The 11,812-nt window shown below is 45.4% G+C and overlaps 1 protein-coding gene across 1 annotated transcript; it reads left to right on the top strand.

Moving 5' to 3' along the window:
- The first annotated feature begins 394 nt into the window (after positions 1-394).
- Positions 395-11,317, top strand: ZRANB2 (zinc finger RANBP2-type containing 2). Its single transcript, XM_050306398.1, has 10 exons — positions 395-508; positions 1,186-1,238; positions 1,336-1,444; positions 2,816-2,898; positions 4,254-4,330; positions 4,662-4,799; positions 5,270-5,442; positions 7,261-7,347; positions 8,959-9,123; positions 9,641-11,317. The coding sequence occupies exons 1-10, from the start codon at positions 453-455 to the stop codon at positions 9,702-9,704; spliced, it is 1,005 nt and encodes a 334-aa protein (XP_050162355.1). The 5' UTR covers positions 395-452; the 3' UTR covers positions 9,705-11,317.
- The last annotated feature ends 495 nt before the right edge of the window (positions 11,318-11,812 follow it).

Below are 11,812 nucleotides of genomic sequence, written 5' to 3'. Positions count from 1 at the left end.
GTCCCCACAGAGCAGAGATCAGTGCCTGCCCCTCCTCTCCCCCCCCCAGGAAGCTGTAACTGCAGTGAGGTCTCCCCTCCAAGCCCCGTCCAACCTGCCCTTGGACACTTCCAGGGATGGGGCAGCCACAGCTTCTCTGGGTAACCTGTGCCAGGGCCTCGCCACCCTCTTCTCGCCGGTATCCCATCTAATCCCCGGGCAGTGGGAGCCCTTCCCGGTGTTCCCGATCCCTGTTCCCAACTCTCCCTTGGAGTCCCTTTGCTTCCCCCCTTTCTCCCTCCGCCAGGGGGCGCTCGCGCTCCCACCTCCCTCCTCCCGGGGCCGAGGCGTCCTCCGCGCTGCCTGACGAAAACGCGCGCGGTGTGGGCGCGGCGCGGGTGCAGGCGCGCCGAGGGCAGCCCGGCGGTGCAGGGCCCGGGTCCTTCGCTCGGCCCGGCCCCGCTCGGCCCGAGATGGCGGCGAAAAACTTCCGCGTGAGCGACGGGGACTGGATCTGTCCCGACAAGAAGTGAGGGAGCGGGGAACGGGAACGGGGAGCGGGAAGCGGGGAACGGGAACGGGAGCGGGGAGCGGGAACGGGGAGCGGGAACGGGGAACGGGAACGAGGAACGGGGAATGGGAGCGGGGACTGGATCTGTCCCGACAAGAAGTGAGGGAACGGAGAATGGGGAATGGGAACGGGGAATGGGGAATGGGAACGGGGAATGGGGAATGGGAACGGGGAATGGGAATGGGAACGGGGACTGGACCTGTCCCGACAAGAAGTGAGGGAACGGGGAATGGAGAATGGGAACGGGGACCGGATCTGTCCCGACAAAAAGTGAGGGAACGGGAATGTGAATGAGAATGGGAACGGGAACGGGGATGGGAGAGGGTAATGGGGACTGGCTCTGTACCGACAAGAAGTGAGGGGGACGGGGAACGGAAACAGGACCGGCAACCGGGACGGAAACGGGACCGACCGACCCACCGGGAATGGGGCAGAGGACGGGATCGGGGCAGGGGGAGCCGTCGGCTCGGGGGTGTCCCAGCCCCGGCCCAGTACGGACTGAGCAGTGTCGCGTTGGGCTCGGGACAAAGTGGGTTAAGTTGGACCCCATTCGGGTTCGGTCCCAGGGGTCCGAGCTCCCCGTGAGCCGTTCCCAGCGTTACTAATCCTCTCCCTCGTGGTCTGTCCCGTCCCAGGTGCGGGAACGTGAACTTCGCCAGGAGGACCAGCTGTAACAGATGCGGGAGGGGTGAGTGCCGGGACAGAGCCCTTCTCCCCCTGCACTGCTGCCCCCCAGAACAGCGCTACACCTGCCCCTTTAACCCTTTGTTCCCTTCCCTCCCCAGAGAAGACGACAGAGGCAAAGATGATGAAGGCGGGGGGGACGGAGATCGGGAAGACGCTGGCGGAGAAGAGCCGGGGGCTGTTCAGTGCCAACGACTGGCAGTGCAAAACGTACGGCCCAGAGCCAGGCACCAAATACCCCCGGGGGGCTGCGAGTCCTGGTGCTGCTGACAGCAGAGAGCAGACCCACGGCGGGGGGAGCTGTGGGGGTGCCTCTCGCTGGCTGCCCAGCACTGCAGTAACGTGGGAGCAAAAGGGTGTAAATGTCGGGACTGCACAGGTAACACGGCAAGTTTGACCTTGATAAGCTGAGGCACTTCCCAGGTTTGGAGGGAACGTGGAGATCGGAGTAACACCCCCATTGCAGGGCAAGGAGCTGCCTTCCCCATGAGAGTGGGGAGGCCCTGGTACACCAGAGAAGCTGTGGCTGCCCTGTCCCTGGAAGTGTCCAAGGCTGGGTTGGACAGGGCTTGGAGCAAACTGAGGTAGTGGAAGGTGTCACTGCCCATGGCAGGGGTTGGGTCTGGATGAGCTTTAATGTCCCCTCCAACCCAACCCAGTCTGCGATTCCCTGAAGTTCCCTAAATATCTGATGAGCAGAGTTTATCACACAGGTAAAGGCCTGGGTGTTTCTCTAAGTCATCAATAAAAAAAAATTAAGGTCTGTGTTAGAGAATGACAGTCAAACATTGTGGTTATTTGAAAGGTGCTTTCTGGGTGCTACAAGATGGAAATGCAGAGGTGGAAGCAGAGAACTGCAGCTATGCACTGGGCCATGACCATGGAGTGTGTCCAGAGAAGGGAACAGAGCTAGGGAAGGGTCTGGAGCACCAGGAGCAGCTGAGGGAGCTGGGGGGCATTCAGAGAAAAGGAGGCTCAGGGGGACCTTCTCGCTCTCTGCAACTCCCTGACAGGAGGGTGGAGCCAGGTGGGGGTCAGGCTCTGCTCCCAGAGAACAAGGGACAGGATGAGAGGAAATGGCTTCAAGCTGTGCCAGGGGAGGTTCAGGTTGGATATTGGGAAACTTTCTTCCTGGAAAGGGCTCTCCAGCCCTGGCACAGCTACCCAGGGCAGTGGAGTCCCCATCTCTGGAGGGATTTAAAAGCCATGTGGATGTGGCACTTGGGGACATGGGTCAGTGGTGGCCTTGGCAGTGCTGGGGAATGGTTGGACACAATGGGCTTGGAGGGATTTTCTAACCCGAACTGTTCTGTCATTCTATGACTGTTATTCCTATGGTAGCATTTTTGTTAACTCACCTGAAGTGTGGATGCATTAGTTAAGAAATAATGAGGAATATTAATGCTTTTTGTGTAGTCTTGCCTCTGTTCATGTGGCTGCCCTCCTGCCTGGTGATTGCACATCTTTCCCCTGGTTTGTCCAGTACAGTCACCTTCCAAAGTGTCTCATCACTTCACCTTTTTATTTCCAATCTGAAACAAAATGTTTCTTACTCCTGTTTTTGTGCTTTTTCCCCTGAAGGTGTGGCAATGTGAACTGGGCCAGGAGATCAGAGTGTAACATGTGCAACACCCCAAAGTACGCCAAGCTAGAGGAGAGGACAGGTGAGATCTGTGTGGCTTAAATCCTGAAATTACTGTCAGAAAATAGCTTTGTAAATCAGAACAGAAATTAAGTAATTCCACAGCTAGGTTCTTTGCCATGGTAAGTTTTATTCCAGTCCCAAAGGCCTGGGGTGTGTATGGTGTCCACGTGCAGAGGGCTGGGCTGTCCCAGGGCAGGTTTGAGGCTCTGCAGATAAGGCTGTTATCTCCCCAGGAGGGCTGGTCACACCAGGACTCAGTTACAGCTCCTTCTGCACGAACATGAGCCCAGAGGTAACGAACAGGATCTCCTTACAGCTCTCTGATGCTGTTCCTTCTGTATGTGGAATCAGGCAGGGGATTCAATGCACAGAGTGGAACACAAATGCATAGAAAAAAATAGAAGCCTGGAGAAGAGCACAAAGCATATTATTCAAAAGGAAAAACAATGTTTGAATATTCTTATTTATTTTTGTTAAAAGGGTAAATATTAAAAAATATAATTTAATCGTATTTCATATAATTATTGTGATGTGCAATTTATTAAAGTATTTATTAAATAATTTATTGAAGTGTTTAATACTTAATTAAGTTAATAAAATATTTCCAGTGGAAGTTGTCCCTGCCCAGGGCAGGGGGAAGGAATGAGAAGGGCTTTGGTCCCTCCCAGCCCAAACTAGTCTGGGATTCCCTGATACTTAGTATTTAATGAATTATTGGAGTTCTGCTGTCCTGCAGAGGACATTTGCAGACACATGCAGGACATCCAGCACGTTACACACTCTAGCAGTAAATTACAAAGTCAGCTGAAATGACAATGAGCCCTTGGAATTTTCCATTCCATTGTGAAAAGGAACAGGAAAGGAATAGAAATATTCTTAAGGCAAATTTTGGCAGCTGTACAACTCTGAGCAGCTACATATACATATATATACATATATATATATGTACACACACACCCCTTGTGTTCCCCTCACTGCTTTCCCAAGTTGGCTGCTTTGAGGTGGGATTTTGGTTTTTGAGGATGGTGCCCTTTATTCCCAGCCCTTGGAGACACTGCAGAGCCCTTTGGGAAGCTGGTTGCTCATCACAGTTGTTATCCTGAAATAGTTTTTATTCTTTTTCCATTCCTTTAAACGTTGTTACTGCTGTGCTGGTTGTGTGTCTTAACCCATTTTGTCAATTAGGTTTCCGAGGAACTGTATTTAATAAATGTGTGTGGGAACAATTCATGTTCCTCCTGAGATCCTATTACGTCCTTGTGGCATATTTATAATTCCATGAAGGCTTCAAGGGCCTCTGTGGAAGTTTATGGATTTGATGCAGCTGAATTTGGTGCAGCTCAAGAGATTGTCCTGTTTTATACCTTTTTAAAGGCTACGGAGGAGGATTTAATGAACGGGAGAATGTGGAATATATAGAACGGGAAGAATCCGATGGGGAGTATGATGAGGTAAGAGAAGGTGCAGGGATTACTCTGGAGAGACATGTGTTGTGCCAGATGTTCAGCATTGTTTTCTAAGGATATTCCATAAAATTAATATATAAAATGTTCAGATTTCCATTCATCTTCTCTGTGGATTCTAATTGTCCCCAAGACAAGCATCTCTCTTTCTAAAAAGTTTCTTGTTGCTAATTGATGTTTCATGATCCTCCCCTTTCCCTTTGTTCAAGATGTTATTTTAAATTTATGCATTTTTTTTCTCATCAAAGTTTTATCATAAAATGCAGTTGGTGATTATTTTTTTACTAAATCATATTCTTATGGCATTAAAATGTTATAGTTTGGACGCAAAAAGAAAAAGTACCGAGGGAAACCAGTGGGTCCTGCGTCCATCCTGAAGGAAGTGGAAGATAAGGAATCTGAAGGGGAGGATGAGGAGGATGAGGATGAAGATCTCTCCAAATATAAATTGGATGAGGTAGGATGGTTGTTTTTTAATTAATTACTTTTTAATCATTATTATAGTGGGGAAAGTCTGGTCTGTAGTTTTAGCTGCCTTTAGAGCATGTATAAATATAAAATAGGAATATATACATATAAAATATGCACATAGATATAGATACAGAAATAAAAGTATATATATAAATCTTTGGTTATGGATTTTGAGTCTGAAAACTCTTCCAGGCACTCACTTAAAGTGGTAAAAAGGTTTTTTCATTAACTTCATTAAATAACAAAAAACGTGATTTCATGTGAGGGTTTTGCAGGGTTTTTTTGCTTTGAAACACAAATTTTCAGTCCCTCCTTATGATTTGGCGATCTTATTAAATTCAATTTGATTTTCAGAGGTTGGAAAAAACACGAATAAACCATAGAATAAGTACAAACCAATAAGTGAAGGAAAAATAAAGCCATTCCTGAGGTGTTTCTTGTCTGTACCTTTCCCAGGATGAGGATGAGGACGATGCTGACCTGTCCAAGTACAACCTGGATGCCAGTGAGGAGGAGGACAACAACAAGAAGAAGAAGCCCGCCCGGCGCAGCCGCTCCAAGTCCCGCTCGTCCCACTCCCGCTCCTCCTCGCGCTCATCCTCTCACTCGAGCTCAAGGTCCAGGTCCAGGTAAACGGGTACAGGTCCAGGGTAACGCCAGGCAAAATGTCAGTATCTAACTTCCTTCTTTACTTGTTTTTCTTCATTGCCTTACAGTTGTAGTTAATGATGTGAATGATTCTGTGTATGGGATTTACAGAGGGGCGAAAATGCTCTCTCTGTCCTGTGGGGAGGCTTTGTGGGTCTTGGTGCTTGTTTTAGTGAATTTAAGTTGATGTTTGATGAAATCCTCCAAATAAGTTTAAAAATAGAACTTATTTTCAAGTTTTTCAGGCTTGTTGGCCGTGTGTGGTTCATTTGTTGAACAGAGGGTGGCACTGCTGGAGTGGGAGGAGGTGGCAGAAGAGGCAGTGACGGTGCAGTCCAGGCAGATTCAGTGAAAGGACAGAATTCCTGGGAATAAAGACAAGAAACTTGAACTTAGTTTGATGGCAAGTGACAAAGCTTGAAGTACAGTGGCAATGTCAGAACCTCCCCATCCTGGAATTGTTCCAGGCCAGGTTGGACAGGGCGTGGAGCACCCTGGTTCAATAGAAGGTGTCCTTGCCTATGGCAGGGAGTGGGATGGGATGAGCTCTGAGTTCCCTCCCAACCCAAACCAGTCCAGGATTCTCTGATAACACTGAAGGTTTATTGGAATCACACAAAGATCTGCTTCAGGCAGACTTAAGTTCTGTCATTACTCTTTCAATTCAGTAATAAATGAACAGTTTGATCAGTGCTCTGTAAACTTATGATGGAAATCATGGTGTAGCTTTTGAGCTGCCCTATAACTAATACAAGGAGAAATTGATAGGTTTAAGGCCTAAAATATGTACTAGCTCACAGGGTTATACATAAAATTCATATATATATATATATAAAAGTTCAAGTTTCTTCTAATCTTCCCAGTTTTTTAACTGCCCCTCTCTGCTCTCACTGCAAAAGTGAAGTAAAAAGTAGCTTGTCCTAAGATTTCAACTTCCTGTTGAATATTCTGCTTTTGGCTGCAGATAATGGAAATATCAGTGGCCATGTGTGGATACTTCTCTGTGATTTTAAAAGGGTTTTAATGTATTTTCTAGTTAGCATGTGTTCACACTGCTGGTGTCCTGCCCAGTAAAGTGAGAAAGTCATGGTAACAGTATAAACTGAGAGATTAACAACAAGTAGAATATGTTTTTGCTGCAAATGCTATTAGAATTTGATTGCAAAGCCTCCTTTTACAATGATTGCTGTGAGTCCTCTGCCATTGTTGCATATCTCTTGTGGTTTGTGCTTTAACAAAAATCCATCAGTGAAAGATTGGAACGTAGTTTTGGTCAGTTACAAGTCATGTTAGATCTGTCTGTGTTTTAACCCCAAATTAACTACTTAGTTTTTAATGCAGGGGAAAATCTTTATGTAAATTAGAAGCTGATTACAAAATGCTTGTGAGAGCTGATGGGGGGGAAAAATTGAGCTGGCCTTTCCTAATGCTCTTATCTGCTCTGCTTTTCAAAGAAACTGATGGTTTTCCAGTTAAAGCACAATTTAAGGCATTGACGTAATGAAATAATGAATAGATAAGCAGTTATTTCTTCTTTCCAAGTAACTGGGATCCTGTCTAATTGTTGTGCTTTGTTTTAGGAAACACAATCTAAAGCTGACTTTATAAATATTTAATGCATCATCTTACTATGTTAAGGTGTCTGGTTTAAAATGTGCTGTGGGTGGTATGGGGGGGCTGAAGGAAATTGTCACCTTAGTGACTCAAACTGTGTTGCTGCATCATATCTCTGCTCACAGAGCAGTTACTCTGCTAAATGCAAGTCAGACACTGGAAAAAAATCTTCCATGTTGTTGCAGGTCCCATTCAAGGAGTTCTTCCAGTTCCAGATCAAGATCTCGTTCCAGTTCCAGAGAACAGTCTAGATCTCGTGGGTCAAAATCCAGGTGAATGAGGTACCACTCTGTCCTTGCAGAGAGAAAAGGGCAGAAGGACCAACCTTGTTGAGTTCATCGTAAAGTTGTGCTGGTCAGAGAAACATTAACTTGTTTTTATCTTGGAAGTCAGAATCCCTGGGGTCTCTGCACGAGGCTGTTGCCACCACAGATGTGTTTGTGGAGAAGGCGAGGTTTTGGTGGAAGAGTTTAAGTCTAGCCTAAGCCAGCCGAGCGGATGCCACAGATCTGCAGTGTGGAGGAAGAAGGATTTGAGTGTCTGGTCCTGCTCCAGGCATTTTGGGTGCTTTTATTGTTTCCACTTTGGCTGCTTGGTGTGGAAGACAGTTAGAAATTGCACTGTACTTGTGGTGTTGTTTAGTTCTAATTCCATACCTTCCACAAGGCACTGCAGCTGTTATCCTTATAAACTTGGGGGATGTGTAAAAGGGTTGATGGCAAATGCTGTGAAGACCTGAGAGCAGTTAGAGCTGAGTTCTGTAGAGCTGTCACTGAGCTGTGCAGGGCAGAGTAACAACAGCACACTGGAGGTGTCCTTGCACATTGGCAGAACGTTCTCTGTGTGATGGATGAAGAGCTGTCCCTTTTCCATGCATGCAGAGAATCCTAAAACACTATAAATAAGGAAGCTTGAGTTGGGAAGAAGGATCACAAATGGTACCTCCACCCTTTGGTGGCAGGACCGTGCTGTGGATTGTCACATGAGGGCCAGCACAGGATGGAATCCATTCTTACGGGAAGAGGAAAAGGGTCCTTGTGCCCTGACTAGAGGCTGAAGGGGCTCCCCAGCTGAGCTGGATTGTTTGAGGTGCCACATGGTCATTTATAGAGTGTCCCCAGCACATTAGCTTGGCATTGTAGGCATTTTATGTCATTTTGAAAGGACAGTTCTGGACTCTTTAGCTCTTCTTTTCTCCACAAGTGTTTTTTTCTTGTTTTTTTCTTTTTTTAGAAAACCAAAGTGATTTTTGAGTGCAGTAAGTGAAGATGGTTCATTTTATTTTTTTTTATGTCAAAATTACTGTATTCTGAGAGATTTTTTTAAATATTTTGACTATATTTTAAAAGGCTTTTTACATTATTTTGGTGGAGGAAGATTTGAATCTCTACACAGATTTATTCTGAGATTTGTAAATATACTTTCTGATTTTTTTACTGCTTTAGTCAAATCTCCAGTGTGAAATATCCATTAAGATATGAAATTAAATGGGATTAAATGAGCTTTAGATCTCTGGAGGTTTCTTTTTGCTTTGTGAATTTAACTGCTGAGGAGGGTCCTCACAGAGGCAATTTCCTGGCCCAGCCTCCCAATGCTTTTTTGTCAAAATGGGTCATTTTGGTGAATGCTGAGAAAAGCTTTCCAAATCATTGGTGGCCCATTTATCAAGAAACACTCTTTAGCAAAATTTATTCAGAAAACCACCTGGCAGAAGAAGTTTTATTGGCAGAACTCAGGAGTAAGTATGGAAACCCCACCCACTTGCTTTACAGAGCACTGATGTAGAGTAGTGAATGTTCACGAAAACTGTCTCTGTCTGTTCTTTCTTTGTGCTTTCTCTGTGATACCAGAATTAAATCTGATTTATTTCTTAATCAATAAAGATCCAGCTCCAGGTCCTACAGGGGGTCTTCCACCCCAAGGAAAAGATCTTACTCAAGCTCTCGCTCCTCATCCTCCCCCGAGAGAGGCAAGAAGAGAAGCCGCTCTAGATCCTCTTCATCTGGTGATCGCAAAAAAAGACGATCGAGATCACGGTCACCCGAAAGGTTTGGGTTTATGTAGAATAAGAATGGGTGTATTGAAATGTGTGATTTTTTATTTTATTTATTCTGAAGGACTGAGATTCACTGGGAAGGAATTGAATCTGATCAGTTACTCTGATAGTAAAAGTAGTTTTCTCACTTCCCCTACTCTTACTTCCTGTTAAACCCTCTGTAATTGGTTTTTTTATTATTATTATTCCCCCTCCTCCAATGAAATTCCTCCTGGTAGGAGCATGTGCCATAGAAAGACTTGGCTCACCCTTCTTTCAGTGTGTGAAAGTGTTACTGTGTATATTATTGAATTATTTTCATAAGTAAATACTGCATTTAGAAATTGTATTCTACTCTCAGTATTAAACTTAGACTTCTAGTATTAAATTAGTGGCTTAAAGTTACTTGATAAGGCCCCTATCAGATATACTTGGCTTCCAGCTATTGTAGGATACAGACTGCTCAGAGTAGATGCCAAAATTCATTTCCACTTATTTCTTTGCATGCTTTCTCCATTTGTATCTTGCAGACGCCGCAGATCATCCTCCGGATCCTCCCATTCTGGTTCCCGTACAAGTTCTAAAAAGAAATAATGTATTAAAGCTCACATTTACAAAAAAACCCACCAAAATTCCAGTCAGTGCATGAGACATTTTTAAGAAGTTGGTGTCTTACTTGGTCAGAAGTGCTAAATCTGCTAGTAGAGGTGCATGTCTGTCCTTGCTTTCTGGCAAACTGCAGCTTTGTTCATCCATGACCCAAAATGTGAGGTAGCATTTTAAGCCATAAACTTCCCCGGCGGAGGCGGGAGGTTCTGTGGTGTGAGTGGGGGGAGGTTATTATTTTTAAAGATCAGTTCCTCCATTTCTGGCTCCCTCAGATGTAGGAGCAGGTTGGGAATGTCCTGGTCCCGCTCTGCTCCTGGACTAAAGCCGTGTGAGGAGGACACCCTGAGCTTTGTGCAGCCGCCTCCGGAGCGTGTGATGGAGCTCCCATGGGACCACAGCATAGGGTAGGGCTGGAGTCACCTGGGGTCAGTATGAGGGCTTAGGGCTAAGATTTGTTCTTGTTCCATGTTAAAGTACCAGTGTAGATGGACACCCCTCTCTAGCAATGCTCAGTGCAAAGCAGCTCTTAGACCCCCCCAGTCCATCATGATTCCATAGAGGGAATTAGCCTTCATTCCTGGGAAGCGAGGATGTTGGAGATAGATGTTTTTTTGCTGCAGCCAGCAAAGGGCCTGTTGGCTGTGGTGGTTTCCTGACCCTGGACTCCATGATCCTTTTACAAACGGATCATTTAGGATCTGCTCCTGCCATGGAGGAGTTTGGAACTAGCTCCTTGGAATCAAGGGAAGCTTCCGCAGGCCGCCTGTAAAATTCCCTTTGGGGCTGACTAAAATTTTCAAGGTATCTCAATTTTATTTTTCTTTCAAAAAATGAGAATGAATAAACTGTGTAGAAAGTTCTGGCATCTTAAATGTGTTCTTCATCAATCATTCTTTTTTCCTGCAACATAATTTATGGCTTAAAATGCTTTGTGGAATCCATTTTAGTATAAAACTTGCTCTCTCTTGGGCTCCGTTTGGTTAAGAAAGGTTTAAGTCTTCAGTGCCATCACAAGGTAAGTATGGTGAGGAAAATTCTTATAAAGCAAACAAAGAGCTATATATCTGCATTTATTTCAGTAGTAAAACTTCCAAACCCAGATTTACTGCTTTTTTCAGTAAACTCCACAGAAACAAACGGAGCAACATTTAAAAACTCCATTCTGCTCCTTTTTTTCCTTTTTTTTTTTGGAGACATGTTTTTGGACTGGTGTAGAAGCAAAATGTTTTTGGTGTAGAAGTATTTTGATAATCTTTTTGCAGAAAAAAAATGCAGTTTCTTTAATGCTTTCTTTTCTCTCTAATTTTGATGCTAAATGTGCGTAGGTTGCACAAGAGCAGATTAGTCTGTAACTGTGCCTCTGACTTCAACGTCCAACTACTAAAGTGTACAACCCAGATCAAGTAGACGCTCTGTTGTTAGCATTGGGGTTTTCTTGTGCTTTGTATTCCAATTGTTGCTGTACTTAACAGATGAGGGGTTTTAAAGTTAGCAACTCATAGGCCACAGGCAAAGGAGAACAATGGGTTCACTTGGGTTAGAGAATGTGTAAGGCAAAATGATGCTGTAGACAAGTGTAAATAAAACCTGTGAGTCAACTGTGCGGCGAGTGCTTTGTCTTGGAGACACACACACACTGCTTGTCACCTGCACTGGCAGGGACTCCATGGCTGGAGTCCCACTTAGCTGGCCAATGGATTGCATGTTTTCAGATCGGTTCGGTTCTTTTAAGTACTGAAAATACCTTTGGATTTCAACAGCAGCGTGTTCAAACTGAGATTTTACAAAGCTTCAAGGTGTTTCCGTAGAAACATGGAATATCTTGAGTTGGGAGGGACCCACAAGGATCATCCAGTCCAACTTCTGGCCCTGCTTCAGACACCCTAGCAATCCTACCCTGTCCCTGAGAGCGTTGTCCGAACACTCCTTGTGCTCTGGTAGCCTTGGTGCTGTGACCACTGCTCTGGGGAGCCTGTTCAGTGTCTGACCCCCTGCTGGGGGAAGAACCTTTTCCTGATATCCAGCCTAAATGGATAAAATGCCAGAGTAAGGTTCAGTCTGTCCCTTGCCTGTAAGAATCCTCCAAGTCACTG

The sequence above is a fragment of the Myiozetetes cayanensis genome, unplaced genomic scaffold (genome assembly GCF_022539395.1).
Source record: "Myiozetetes cayanensis isolate MyiCay16 unplaced genomic scaffold, myiCay2020 scf12, whole genome shotgun sequence".
In the NCBI taxonomy this organism is placed as follows: domain Eukaryota; kingdom Metazoa; phylum Chordata; class Aves; order Passeriformes; family Tyrannidae; genus Myiozetetes; species Myiozetetes cayanensis.
The sequence above is the reverse complement of the archived record's forward strand: the minus strand, read 5'-3'. Positions and strand labels throughout refer to the sequence as shown.